At 39.9% G+C, this 15478-nt stretch overlaps 1 protein-coding gene across 8 annotated transcripts in view; it reads left to right on the forward strand.

Moving 5' to 3' along the window:
- Positions 1–15478, forward strand: part of KLF7 (Kruppel like factor 7) — a 390342-nt gene that overhangs the window by 339257 nt on the left and 35607 nt on the right. For 5 of the 8 annotated variants that reach the window (XM_032479987.1, XM_032479985.1, XM_032479988.1 and 2 more), the window contains one exon: positions 950–1583. In XM_032479987.1, the coding sequence (XP_032335878.1) occupies positions 950–1583 (634 nt within the window). The remainder of the gene's footprint in view (positions 1–949; positions 1584–15478) is intronic. The other 3 variants (XM_032479982.1, XM_032479984.1, XM_032479989.1) reach the window with 2 other exon arrangements.

Consider the following 15478-nt stretch of genomic DNA (forward strand, 5'->3'; position numbering starts at 1 on the left):
ATGAGAAGAGCTTTTAGATTACAAACTTAAATATCTGCTTTTTTGTAAAAGCACTTCCACCATCTTACAAAGACTTCTGAGCACCATGGATGAAGATTTGTTGAAACTCTAAACTTTTTGGGTTTTCTTCCCCTCATTTCTTTACCAGGGAAGAACTTTATATTGAAATAGATTGCATCTTATCTTTACCAATTCAGGTAGCTGTGTCTGAACTTATTTTTATCACATAGTCAGAGATGTTAAACTATTGTGATGGGACTCACGCTCCTTGCCCCACAAGGAGTAGCAACTGTATTCTGAATAACTTTCCATAAACAACAGGGGTTTTGTCTTGTGCATCAAAGGTTTTATAAGAGGCGTTCTTTAGAACAATGTCCATCCCTACTGGTTAGGGAATCCATTCCCAGGGCAGGACTTGCTGTTGGCTGAAGTCACATCTTAGTTTGGGTGGGCATCGTTTATGCTTTCAGAGCGAGTTGGAAAATTGACTTATTTTCGTGACTTGCAAAAAGTCTTTTTGAAAAGTGAAGTTGGACTGTGGGGAGTCCTATCTTGATATGGAAGCCTTGTCTGATTCTATTTGCTTCTTGCTTTCATGGGAACTCCTAGGGAGGCTCCGAGCATCTCACCTGCTGAACTGAATAGTGGGGCATGAGATCATTTTAACATCGAATGTTCTCAGGGAACTTGATGGTGTGAGATAGCCCTTCTGGGTTTCCAGTTCCCCATCAATTATAATAGTTGAGCTCATATGTGACCCTTATGAACCCATCAGAAGTGTCCAGGGAGAAAATAACAAGGTCAGCCCTTTCAACATGAGAATTTCAGATATGAGCCATGAAATGTTCTCTGTTCCTTCCTGTGTCTTCCTCTGCCTGTCAGCATGTGGTCCCGTGGTGTTCTCTGCCTCTGATGGCTGTTTCTCTCCCTCTCTCCTTCCCCTCTGCAGACATGCCTTGAATTGGAACGCTACCTACAGACGGAGCCTAGGAGGATCTCGGAGACCTTCGGGGAGGACTTGGACTGCTTCCTGCACGCTTCTTCTCCCCCGTGCATCGAGGAGAGCTTCCGGCACTTAGACCCCCTGCTGCTCCCAGTGGAAGCGACCATCTGCGAGAAGAGCTCAGCAGTGGACATTTTGCTCTCTCGGGACAAGTTGCTATCTGAGACCTGCCTCAGCCTCCAGCCGACCAGCTCTTCTCTAGACAGCTACACGGCCGTCAACCAGGCCCAGCTCAACGCAGTGACCTCATTAACGCCCCCATCGTCCCCTGAGCTCAGCCGCCATCTGGTCAAAACCTCACAGACTCTCTCAGCCGTGGATGGCACGGTGACGTTGAAACTGGTGGCCAAGAAGGCCGCACTCAGCTCAGTAAAGGTGGGAGGGGTGGCAACAGCAGCGGCAGCCGTGACGGCAGCTGGGACAGTTAAGAGTGGACAGAGCGACAGTGAACAAGGAGGGGTAGGGGCTGAGGCATGCCCCGAAAACAAGAAGAGGGTTCACCGCTGTCAGTTTAACGGGTGCCGAAAAGTTTATACAAAAAGCTCCCACTTAAAGGCCCACCAGAGGACTCACACAGGTAGTGGTACAAGTTGGCCGCACGTGGTTTCTTCCTTTTCCTCCTTTAGCCTCATGGTGGGAAGGGCTTCTCTCTGTTCCCAGAAGGGGCTTCCATGCCCACTAGGAGGTGTAGAGAGGCAGGAGGGCCTGGGGGGGGAAGCAGGGTGACTCCCTCGTTACCTTAAGGTCTCCAGATGTCCCGAGCACAGGACATGGGTTTGTCACTCGCTGTCTCAGAGATACATTCAGGGGCCATGCCAACCACAGTGTAGAATCAAATACTCTTAAGGATGCCTGAACAGGGGCGCTGGAGGTGTGAGTCCCAGACGTACGTGACAGATGTGCTTGTCACTTTCCTGACACTTTTCATTGTGTTCAGGAGTGTAATTCTGCAGTTTTGATCAATGCTGGAATCTGAGGAGGTATATTTGAAAGAATTCACGGTTGAACAAGGTAGCCAGGGTGTCTCTATTCACTCTTTTTCCAGCATCCCTGATTTTTCATCAAAGTCACCAACAGCAGGAGGGTTTCAGAGTTCATTAGATGTGATCATTCTATAATTAATTGGCATCTCCTCTTTTGCATTGTTCTCTGGCGCGTGCTTTATGGAGAGATGGAAGAATTGCTTTTTAATGAGCTTGTTACTGAGAAGTTGCTAAAGTGATTACATTGCTATGTGTGTGGTAAAGGCGGTGGGGACCGATGGGGACTGGATATTTTACTCAGGACTTCTGTGGTGACTCCCAGGAATCACATCAATCTTGGGAGCTATGGGATCATTTGGAAGAGTGGGGTTTGCAGAGAAAAGAGTGAAATTGGCATTTTCCTTGAATCTGGTCTTTGTTCTCTGTTTTGAGGCAGAAGCTGAGGGCTGGTGTCTCTTCTTGGGGTTAACATTGCAGGAGCAATTACTGTCATTAGTGGTTTTTAAATGAGTCCCCGACAGCGTGTTGCCGGTATAGTTTTTTGCATACTGCGTGCACAAGGCAAGCTGAACGGGGGGAAGCTCTGGAAGTGTAAGCAGCAGAAGCAGTGTTGTCAGGAAGAAATGGGTGATTGGATCTGAGCTAGGAGACGTGTCTGTGAGAGGGCTCACTGCTCGTCTTCCTGGTGCTCTGCAGTGGTTTGTGGACTGAGCCATCAAACACATGTGCAAAGTTGATTGGCTGGAAAATTGGGAGAACCTGGGTTCTAGTTCTAACACTGTTACTAACTGCTTTGTGACCTTGAGTGCATCCCTGGACCTCACTGGACCTCATATTTCACATCTGCCAGACAATCATAAGGCCCCTCTCAGCTCTAAGATTCTGGAGGAGGAGAGGGTGTGACATGTCTTTGTGCAGGACAGAGGAGCTTTCCTGAGGCAGGAGTGTGTAATGTGTGCCTAGGCGCAGTCACCACCTTGGACTTTGGAGGGACTGTCATGGGAAGACGAGAGCAGACGATGCGTCCTCACAGCACAGGACTCGGGCGTGTTCTTCTCGAATTCCGAACTCGCTTTTCCACAGGGCCCTTGCTTGGCTCATGGGAAGGTCTGTACCATAACTTTCGAACCTGTGGCTCAGGCACAGATTGCACTCGTGGTTCCCACGGGAGTTTGGGATCGATTCCTCCAGTCCACAGACATCAAGGCAAAGCCTTCCTGCTGTTGTCAGCTTTTTTTTTTTCTCTCTGATACTGTCCTGAAGGTTATTTTTATGTATATTTCTTTCTTTCTTTCTCAAGTCAGTGGGTAAAGTAAGGGAAAGATTGCACTACTCCCAGCTTCAGCCATGACTCATCTCCCCCTCCCCCCGGATACGAAGGCAGGATGAGGGGAGAGGGTGGAGTTCTGTTGCGGGTGTGGAATTCACATTATGAGCACATTTCTGAATGACCGACATGAAGACAGACTACGTCCTGCCTAGTATGGAGCCTGGACAGCTCTGGAGGGGCAGAGATTCCTCTCTGGGGGGTTCCAGAGCACTTTCTTCTTTTTCTTATCCCCTCTTTCCAACGGATGCGTTAGAGGGATAACTCTTAGCAGTGACACATTATTTGCTTTGTTTTTTGGGCATTGTTCAGAGCGATTATCAAGGTGGAGCTCATTATGTTTCCCAGCACCTGCAACCACTTGCCTTATAGTGGATTAAAGTGGAAAGACTCCTCCCCGTGGGGAATTTACCCCAGAAGGCACCATGCATTATTAGAAAGGCAGGACTGTAGAGTGGTTAAGAACAGGGCTTTGCAGTCAGGTTGACTTGGGTGTGAATTCTGGCCCTGCCACTTCCTAGATTTATGAATTGGAAAAGTGATTTATCTTCCCTGAGCCTCGGTTTCCTCATCTGTAAAACAGGGATAATTGTGTTTGCCTCCTAGCTTGTTTTGAAGATTAAATGAGTAAATATATGTAAAATACTTGGCAGATGGTAAGAGCTTATTAAAGATGGTAATAGGGTTGGTTGTAGTTGTGACTACTGCTGATGATAGATTAGTGATGATTTTGTGAAAAGAGCTTTATATAAACTAGAAATAAACCACTTAAAGTTAAATATCACCAAAAAGGAAGAAGCTTTTTCCTCCTCACTTCCATAATTTCAGTGTGGGGGTGATGATGCGTGGACACTAGTCGTGGAGGGTGAAATTGGACGTGCAGCTGTTGGACCAGTGCAGTTGGCAATAATGTAGAGCATGGCTTTCCTAAAACATCACAGGCAGCAATCGCCTTGCACCCTCCGGAAGCATTTTGTCAGTAAAGCCTCTGCAGAGGCAAGCATGGAGGGAAAAGTAGGTGCTATAAGAAAAAGAAATAGACAGGAGGAGAAGTAGAGGTGGAGATAGAGGATGTGGAGAGGGAATATGAATTAATTTGGATTAAATGGATAAGAATCAGGAGTACTTATTTGGAATTAGTGTGAAGGGGGCACATGGGGAACTGAAAACAAAGGTGATAATTTATGTGATGTGGATGAACTAAGAATAATGAAAAAAGCATGAAGGATGGAATCAAATTAAGTGCAGACATAGCAAGGAAGTGGACTAGTAAAAGCTTAAAGGCAAAGGTAAATGGTGATGGGAGTTCAGGTTGGAGACGAGTCTTCTGATAGAAGTGAGTGGAGTGGGGAGAGCCACTGACCAAATGCTGAGAAGAAGTTTAAAAACATGGGCTCCGGTTGGATTCAGGCAAGCTGTTTTAACACAGAGCTCACTTTAATTCAGTGAAAATATTTTCTTATCTTTCAGCAGAGGAAGTGTTTTGGGACATTAAAAAAAGAGAGAGAGGGAGAGAGAAAGACAGAAAACCATCCAGGAGAAAGAAGGGAAATATTGGCGCTTTGTTCTCTAGAGTTATATATATGCTCTATCTCTTCTATATGGTAATATGTTGAAAAAGAGACACACTTGCAAAAATGAAATAAAATAAAATGTGTGGGTCTCTGTCTATGCATAAAGAAAGACAGTATGTTGTTGGTAACATGGATTTGCTTGCATTGAAGAATTTTTAAAAGTGTTATTCGCTTAATCTTTATATAGATAGAATTTACGGAGCTGGAAAAGATATGCGTCGTCTTCTTCTTCTTCTTCTTTTTTTTCCCCCTTCTGTGGCTGTGTTTTGAGGATGCTGAATCCCTCAAACTTTTTGCCCTGGAGGATGTTAGGCAATGAGGTGATTTTTCTTTTTTTCAGGTAGCAGATGTTCAAGTTGGTAGCGAGGACACAAATACTGGTTGCCCAAGGAGGTGAAGTGAGGGATGGGGGAACCATGTAGGGGGGCGGGCAGAAGATGAGGCAGGGACTGGGACAAAGGGAATACTGTGAAGTAGCAGAATCTTAGTGAAAGGAAGCATATAAAAATGGACATATGGTTTATTCATTGGGAAGAGCACTTAGTGCTGGCAGGAGTTTAAAAATGTCCTTTAGCAGCCAAGCCATTACAGACCTTTCTCTCCCACTCTATTTTCTGGTCTTTGTATAATATATTTTTCTTTCTCAATAATTCAACTATTATGTTCATAGTTTTCTTCATCTTCTTGGAGACAGCTAAATAACCGTTATAGTTTGATGCAGGGGAATCCCTCACTTCCAGTTTTCATTTCTTTTTTTTTTTAATCTCTTGATTATGCTTATTTTCAGCAAAAATCATTCTGTTAAAACGTTAGTCATTTCTATTCAAAAAGAGAAAAAAATAATTTTCCACAATTCTTCTTAATCACTTCTGAGGAAAAAAAAAAAAAAAAGCTTGTGATCCAAATAGTGCTTTGTGTTAAGTGAGCAGACTTTTCTAATACGGAAATTCATATAAAAGCGGATCCATATTTACACTGTTAAAAGTGAGTCATGTTGGTAAAGTCAGGACAAAGGCCAGCAGTGAAATCTCTGGTTGTTGGTCACGGAAGAGGGAGAAGAGAGGCCATGTTCTCTCTTGTGCTACTTGGAGGGCTCTGTCTGTTGACTGCAATTGCTTTACCCTAATCCATGGGTGGTGATGAGGACATTCTAGATTTTGCACTGAAGGATGTAAAGGTATGCTTTTTAGGTGAGAAGATAAAACGAGTGTGCAGTTCACTTAGCATTTTATATCTGCTTTGGGGCAAGTCATTATGAATCAAGATGTGGCAAAATATCTTATAGTTTAATTAGGATTTAGGGAAATGGTTTGTTTTTAAATGGGAAGGTGGCTAAAAAATGTTACAAACAAAAAGATGAGTGTAGTGTTTAAGAGACAAACAAAAGTGTTTATTTTATACATGTAATGAAATTTCTTTAAAGTTTGAAATATAATTTACTTATTCAACAAATACTTATAAAGCACTTGCTACATGCCAGGCTATGTTCAGAGTGTTAAGAAACAAAATTCAACTGAGTAAATTTTAAAGATCATATTGGCTTTATTCAATGGTTCATCAGCTGGGCAGCATCCCATCCAGCAAATAGGGAAGAACTCTGAAGTGCTGTACACAATGAAAGACTTTTATAGGCAGAAGAGGTCAGGACAGGGAAGTTATAGCAGCAAAGAGCTGATTGTGGCAAATGTCATCTTCCTTTAGGGGATGACAAGGGGTCTGTCAGGCAGATTACCTTACTAGTGCTGACCAGATAATTCCAGGTTGATTGGTTTAAGATTCCATCCTGGGGGAGGCTGAAACTATATAGATTCCATCCTGGGGGAGGCTGAAACTATATAAGGTATTAAGTTTCAGTTTGGTGAAGTGGGGCTTAGCACAAATGACTCCATTTTGGGCCAGTTGTCTTTTTTTTTTTTTTTTAAACAATTCTCTTTTGATGAGACTCTTAGCCTGAGAGATGTGATCAAAATTTAAGGCGTTAGCACTACTCCCAGCTACTATTCTGAAGTTCTTGCAGTTTTTGCTAATTCCCTGAGTGCTATTCACAGGTCATGATTTAAGGTTCACACCTTTTAAGTTGGTCATTCTCTTTTTTTCTGGTCAGTTTGACTTGAGGTCTCCAGAGTTTGTCCAGGACCAAATGTCAGGTGGAGCTTTCTTCAGCTGTGAAATGTGTACCCAGGGTTTAATGCCTTCTAGTTTTGCAGCAGTGTCAGTTGTCAGGAGCACTTGATAAGGTCCTTTTCGTAAGTCTTGCTTTTGCAAAAAAACAAACAAACAGTAACTGTCTGTAAATTACAAAATATTTTAAAATTCCCATTGTTAAAAATCTGGTGAGAACTTGCTAAGGAAATGTATTTATTTCTGCGATATAAAACATTTTAAGATAGTACCTGGAGTCATGACTGATAACATTAACCAGAACATATAAGATTTCCAAGCATTTCATACAATTTCTGGAACACTTATGCTATACACCTATAGAAGGCTTAGTATTACGTATTTGACGGTGCTTCCCAGTGTAAACATATCAAATAAGCCTAATTAGTTTAACATCTCTTATTTTATAAGGAGCGAGAACAGATCTCTTGAGATGTTCAAGGGGCCCTCTGGAAAATCCCCAAGATAGTTTGAGGTCAAAAAACTTCATTTAGAATCTGATTTGGGGGAAATTTGTCAAAAATATCCATTTAACCAAAGTGACAGTAGATTCTGTTACAGGCAAATGTAGAAGGTTACATAGTTGTAAGCAAAACTTAGCTCTTTTAATATTGAGAAGGTCGGGTTTTCCTAAGTAGTCAAAGATCTGATAAAGATAATGTTAAGTACAGTAAGTTATTTTGGTAAGACACAAAATCTTCACTGTCCAGGCAGATTACTTAAAAAATTAGGAAAATTTCACAATCTGTTTTCAAAAAAGATTTACCAAAAGTCCAATAAAACCTTGTCATTTTACCAGAGAACACCAAATTCTAATTTTGTACCAGTGTACTTTTGCTATTAAAACTCATTTTTTTAACTTAAATAAATTCATTCTGATCTTAGCCGGGCTGATAACACACACAATTTGTTTCCTAAGATTCTTTTGCCACAGACTTTCTACAGTTTTGCCCCCTGTTTTTTTTCCTCTTTCTCATTCTGGAGCAATCAGTCATTTTACTTTCCTTATCTTTTTCATGCACAGTCGTTTTCCTTCATCCTTATTTTTTCTAAGTAGTTTTAATTACATATATTGATTAAAACAAGACTTAGAATCCTTAATTCATAGTGAAAACTAAGAAGTAAAAAATTGTGAACTGTCTCTTATACTGGCATTCTGTGGACTGGCAAATTTATAAGTACAATTCATAATTTCTAGAAGTATATTCTTCCTCATAATAAGTTTTCCAATGTGGCAAAAAAAAAACCCAAACCATGTTTATTAGTAAGTCCAAATATCTTAAGATTCTCTAGGCAAAAGTAGATAAACCTATGTTCAGGACTAATGTTCTGGTATTTTGTTTGGAAATGATTGAGATATTCAGTGACTATCCATCATCAAATTTAACTTAGCAAAACTCTAAGGTTTCAAGCTACCAAAAAGATTTAAGGAAACTATTTTAGTAGACATACCATAAATCATAGTTATTGCTGGAAAGTGGAAACTCTTATCCCACTTACATCTATTTAAATCATTTGTTCTTAACAGTTATGTTTAGATTACTCATGAAAATTTTATCATCTCAAGCTATTTTTCTTGCTGAAAAATTTTGTAACAGAGAAAACATGAATTTATTTGGCTAGTAAACCCAGGTAGAATAAAAGTTGTATGTTTGCATTACTTTTAATGTCAATGACTCTGGAGACATGTCTATTTTGATTAAACCAACAAACTTAAACTAACTTTTATTTACTGAAGATTACCCTAGGTCACGTGAACTTGAAAAACATTTGGGTTAGTTTTCATATTTCTGAGACTATACTTCATTTATGTAGCATTTGTTTGTTTTTAAGCCAATTAAATAGAGCTCTTTACAGATTAATTTTAGCAATACTCTCCAGAGGTAGAGTGTTGCACACATCTGCAACACATACACAGTTGATCCTTGAACAATGTGGGCTTTAGGGTGCCAACCCTCTGCATAGCCAAAAGTCTGTGTGTGACTTATAATCAGCCTTCTGTATACAGGGTTCCTCTATATTTGCAGTTCAACCAACTGCAGATCATGTAGTATTGTAATCAATATTGGAAAAAACCTGCATATAAGTGGATCCGTGCAGTTCAAATCTGTGTTGTTCAAGGGTCAGCTGTGTATATAGACACACATAAACATACAGACAGATACAGAGGCCTTATAGCTTCCATTCTCAAATTTTAGCTACAAATCAGGTACAATAATACAAAACTCATTTATAAAATAAGCTGGATCCAAATTGTGTTCTTGGTAGATGGATAAGTTAAGGCTCAGATGGCTAAAGCTTTTTACTAATATTTGTGGACAAGACACTTAAGATTTTTCACTTGTCTAAGTTCCAAATAACTTCCCCCCACCTTTTTTCTCTTCTAATAAGAACTACCTCCCTGGGATTTGCACTTCCAAGAGATGGCCTAGATAAGGTTTCCTGGAGAAGGCCAGGTAGAACATTTACATCTCAAGGGCACAGGGAAAGAAGGCAAGTTACTTCAAGAAGGACTCTTGTTTCCTAAGGCCAGAATTTTTATAATAACAAGACTTTTGAGATGAATAGGGGAGCTTTGGGGATTGGACTTTGAGTTGTTTCTAGAACTGTATTTCTGGTTTTGCAAAAAATTTTAAGATACTGACAATTGCTTTTAATTCCTCAAAGAAGTGGGTTGTAGCCTAAATGATGTCAAGGGTTGATTTGCTCATCCAACCACATTATCTTCAATTTGCTTTTTTATACTGGGGAAAGGATTTCCAACTAAGATGAAAATGAAAAAATTTCTATGTTCTGGATTTAGAGCTGTTTGTCTTTGGAATGTTTTAGTAGATCCTTCCGCAAAGGCATCAGAATGTTTTTTGTTTGTTTGTTTTTTAACCCCTTTCTGGGTAGTTTCCTTTTATCTTAGGGGAGAAGGTTTAAAAAAATTTTTTTTTCTGTCAGGCTGTGAATACCAGCTTCCAGTCTGGCAGACTTCTGATCACAAAACTACCTAAAAATTATTTCAAATATCTTGTCATATTTCAGCTAAAACAAAGGATAAATATAAATAAATAATTTTTTAAAAAAATTCTGGCAGAATTGAACAAGCCTGTGGACTCAAACAGTGTCTCCAAAGAGGGTACAAAAGATATTACTTACCCAAGATTCAGAGCCCCTCCCAAAGATAGCCCCCCCCACAAAAACACCACTTAGATAATTCCTCTGAGAGCTGGCCATAGGCCTTCCCTGCAAATGGAATTCAACCCACATTTCTGTCCATCCACCTAGCTGTGAATGGGCTATAATCTACATTTCTGCCAAGTCATATTTTGGGGCTCCCGAGCTGACTGTGTTAAGAATTCTTATCCTTCTCTGCCTTCTGCTGGTTTTCCCAGGATCCCATCTGCAGGCACTAGTATCTGCTAAAATTTGACAAGTTTTTTCCATTAATTCTAATGTAATTTTTCCTGTTTAAGGAAATAATGTAGAGTTTACCAGAAAATCCTTCAGAGTGCTGTCAATCCTGGGAGGGGTGCATATGAGGGCTTTCCTTTGAGGGTAGACATAGGGGTGTCTGTAAGGTCACTAACGTGGCAGACTTTTGTTTACAGTCATGCAGTCGCTTTACAGTGGAAAGGCAATTCAGACAGAAGATTGGTAGAATGATACTCAAGTAAAGGAGGGTGGAGGGGAGAAGTGAGTTGTGCCCATCAGATGGTCTTTAGTTTTAGGTACCTCTTGAGTCTTTAATTTTCATTAGCTTTTTGTAACAAATCTTTCAGTGAAGGTATTTTGGAACTTGGGAGCTTTTGGAGCCTTCTGCCAATTGTAATAGGTATCCCATTCTGTTCCATTTGGGAACCCTTGCTTTAAAGCACACTTCTTAAACGATCATGTCTAATTGAAGCATTCACCGTAATGGCCATTGTCATTCTAGGTTGTCTTTGGTGAGATTTTGCTGTTGTTGTAGATGTTTATAGCTTCTGGGACCATAGTTCTTAGACATAAAATAAGCAGGTGTAGCAGAAGGTGTTTCACTCAATTCTTTGAGAGTTAAGGCTCTTTCTTTCTTTTTTTTTTAGTTAAGCCTTAGGTCTCTTGGAGCCAAAATTAATACTTGTGAGGGATATGGCTCTGGGTTGGGGATTGTGTGGTGTTTTATAACATACCTTGTTGTGTGGTAGTTAAGAATTCTTGAGATTGGTGGGTAACCTGGTATTAGTATGACCCGATTGGTGACTGGTTTATCCTAACACAGGAGTCTTTTGAGTTGGGTGACAAGTGCTCTAACAGCTTTTAAGTGCTCAATCATACCCATCAATTTTGTGGCTTTTGGCTTCTGAGATTCCCATTAGCAATAGTCTTTATCTCATATCCACATTAAATACTAGCAGTAACCAAAGAAATGTTACCAGACTGGCCAAGACAAGGCTTTAGATGCACACCACCAGCTGTTCCCAGTGTGGAACTATAGACTAAACCAACAAACCCTAGCAAATGGGAACTGCGAACTAACCAAGCACTAAGGATTGGCACTCTGTCAGAGCCTCCTGTCAGTCTCGACTGACCCATTAACTCTGGACTTGAAAGCCAATTAGATTGGGAGCTCAGTGCAAAGAGAGTAGAACTCAGAACTGAGAGGAACATACCCATAGCCCTTGGAAATGATGAGAAAGACAAAGAACTCAAAGGGTTTGCAGGTAACAGTGCCTGTGTTCTCGTTCTCTCTGAAGCTGTCAGAGGTTTCCTTTGGATCCCACCACTGCCCCCAAATCTGTTGAAAAAAACAAAATTCAACTGAGTAAATTTTAATGATCTTATTGGCTTTTATTCAGTGAGTCATGAATAGGGCAGCATCCCATCCAGCAAACAGAAAAGAACTCGGAAGTGCTGTATGAAATGAAAGACTTGTGTAGGCAGAAGAGGGCGGGACAGGGAAGTCACACCAGCAAAGAGCTGATTGTGGCGAACATCACCTTCCTTTAGGGGATGGCAGGGCTCCGTCAGGCCGGTTACTTCACTAGTGCTGACCGGGTAGTTCCAGATTGACTGGTTTAAGCTTTCATTCTTGGAGGAGGCTGAAACTGTAATTAAGTTAGGTATTAAGTCTTGGTTTGATGATGTGGGGCTTAGCACAAATGACTCCATTTTGGGCCTGTTGTCTCTTTTCTAACAAAAATCTTTTTACAAACATTAACCCTTTAAACCATATTAATGAAATGACTTAGGTACTGTTATTTCAGAGATGAGGAAAATGAGACCAGGAGAGGTCTAGTAACTTGCTCAATGTCACATAGCTCCCAGGTGTCTGGGCCAGGATTTGAACAAAACAGTATTGCTCCAGTCTGAGCTCTTAACTTCTATGCTGACTCATTGGGGAAAGAAGTCATACAGATATTTTTCTTCATAACCCATTATTAAGGGGAAATGAGAAACTTATACTTTAAATACAAATTGACAATGAAAACTACTTTAAGTGTCTTCTAAACAGATAAAAACTGGGAGGATCCTTAAATATCGTGCCTCATCAAGTGACTAAGAGTCAGAACAAGGAAATTAGGAAGGAATGGTCTTCCGTTTCCAGGCCCATTATTGTTACTGCAGTCGTTACTATTATTATGGTCATTACTATTAACCCATTTTTTTAAACCTCAGAATTAAAGACAAGCTTTCTTATCACATTCGCAGTTCACTCATTAAAATGACAGATGTTAATACTCTATCCGTACGGAATAATAAAAATAAGGATTATCACATATAGAGGAAACTAAGGACCAAAAATGTAAAAATGTCTTAGCCCAAGTTATACAACCTGCCATTGGCAGAATTAAAATTTGTCCCTTGTCTCCTGTCTCTGAGGCTTGCATTCTGTTGTAGATCATCTTGCTTCTTATTTACTTTGTTCATTCAGTCATCCTACAGACAGGTGTTAAGTGTCCATAGGTATCAGATGCCATGCCGCAGAGTGACCAGCAGTTACGGAAGGGCCGTGCAGGTAAGGAGTGCTGAAGAGAGGCAGGGCATTACACGAGAGCAGGGCTCCTGTCAGTGGTCAGAGCAGCATGGCTAATTCCGAGATACAAAGTTGCTTTTCTCTTTCTGGAAAGGGTGTTTTTCATTGATGCTGTTTATCTCTTAAAATGATGCCAATGTGATAACACACTAATTTATATAAATAGAAGCTCTAATTCAAGGTCAGGCATATCAGCAGGATAAAATTAAATACCTCAGTCTGGAACTGTAGGGGGCCCATCGACCATTTTCAACCTCTTCAGCTCCATAGATAAGAATTCTTTGAATTTATACAATAGCAACTGAAATAGGGCAATTTTAAGACATTAAAGGGCCTTTAATATGCTGAGACACATGGCTGCTAATGAAGTTTATCCATGTGTTGAGGCAGAAACTCATTAAACCCCTATTATGGGATGGAAACTAGCATAAGGGTTAACTGTTCAGTTCACAAGGTGGAGAGAGTTTAATAGGAGGGTTTGATAGTTGGGATTTAGCATATTCAAGGGTTTAAGAGAAAGAGTTTGAAAAGAAGGGATGTGAATGAGGTGGTGAAAAACAATTGAATGAATTTTCTAATTCAGAAAAATCTTAGAGCTTCACCACATGATAATTTAGCCATGTGCTAGCTCTTAACATTTATGAAGAAAAATTTAGGTAAACATATATTGAGTAGAATGGCTTAAACTCAGCACATACACAGCAAACACATTTATTTTATTATTATAAAATGGTAATAAATGTAAGCTTTGTGGGATGCCTGTTCCAAATGTCCTTTTAATGGATAATCAGTAGTCACAAAGTAAATAAATGTATTAAAATAAGAATTGAGGAGAAAAAACTATGAAATTAATAAGTATTTCACTCTAAACAATATATATTGAATACCCGCTATACTAGACACTATTCGTTACCCCATCTCTGAAAACTTCATTTTTTGATGCAAAAGCCTGTATATGGCTTCATAAAGTCATTGTATTTAGAACCTGGTTTCAAAAGAGAATAGAGCATGGATTGGAGAAGGGAGAACGGAAGAGGGAAGAGAAAAGAGGAATCTCATTTCAGAAAAGGCAGTGGAAGTAATAGAATTTTATAAATTCTAAGACTTAAAGGTTAGGCCAGCTCTGTTTGATAGAAAAGAGAAAAAGAGGGTCATGAGAAGTCTGCAGATGAAGGAATGACATTGGGAAGGCCAAGTGTGAACTTAAAAAAAAATACTTTCCGTTAATAAATAATGTATAGAAGCTGTTTCTACTATAGTAAGAATGTTAATAACCATGATCATCATGGTTATCCTGTATATATTATATTGGGAGGTTGGAGGAAGGTTAATCGAGATTTTATTTAAAAATGCATGCAAAGATGATATTATAAGAATTAATTGGTAGTAGGCAATACTTTCCTTATGTCTCTTGAAGTTGAAATAGTGATGGAGTGATTCTGTTTGAATCAGGAAAAAAAAAGAGTTTAAGAAGATCATGTGTAATAAAACAACCCCCTCCTTTAAAAACTTTGGAATAATCCCTTTGAAAAAATCAGTTAAAATATAAGGACGGATGAAAAAAATGTTTGTAAAATGATGTATCTTTCTTTGAAAAATACTCAGTTTGAGTTTAGTAGAAAATATAGTTGAAACCTTGAAAATGGATCATGAGGAAACAAACTTTTCATGTGAAGAAGTTAATTCTGATAAACAAATGGAACTCTTTAGGAATCCAGCCTACCATGGGCATTTGTGTAATGGGACTCAAAGCCAGGGTATTCAAGTACCAAATGGAGAGAGTCTGGCCCTTTTCAACCAGGCAGTGTCACTTTGTCCCCACCCTAATGGAGGTGAACTGGATGGCCTTGGACAAACCTGCTTCCTAAAAATCTCAGTTCCTTCCTTCTTCATGCCCTACCGAAGAACCTCATACTTGATGCTGTCCTGTACTGAGTCACTTCCTGCCTTTTCAGCCTTCCTTCACCCTCCTTTACATCAGAAAGGATCTGGTAGCAATATAATGTTGATTGGTGAATTACATATCCATCAACCAGTGTAAAACCCTGATGTCTTCTATTATTTTTTTTAGCCTTCAATTATGGGAGACTGTTAATGGAATTTCAGGAATCTGCAGGCAAGTAGAGAGACAAGATGTGTAGGAAGCTGGAGCAGCATTTTCCACCTCCCACTCTTTCCCCCTCCCCTGCTACTGGATTTTCTACATTTTCTAAGAGTAGCCTATTTTCAACCATTTAAAAAAGTAATGTATTGACAGGACAGTTACTAAGCTAAATGTTAATAGAAGCAAGACCATTCAAAATAATCAAAAGTCAGTCTCTTTTTAATGTGCTTGTTATTTGGCCAACCAGTGACAGAGTCGCTCCCCATTCCTGCAGTGTCCCCATGTTTGGTTGCCAGTGTTAGGACTTGACTGGCTTATATAATGGAGGT

The sequence above is a fragment of the Camelus ferus genome, chromosome 5, assembly GCF_009834535.1.
Source record: "Camelus ferus isolate YT-003-E chromosome 5, BCGSAC_Cfer_1.0, whole genome shotgun sequence".
Lineage (NCBI taxonomy): Eukaryota > Metazoa > Chordata > Mammalia > Artiodactyla > Camelidae > Camelus > Camelus ferus.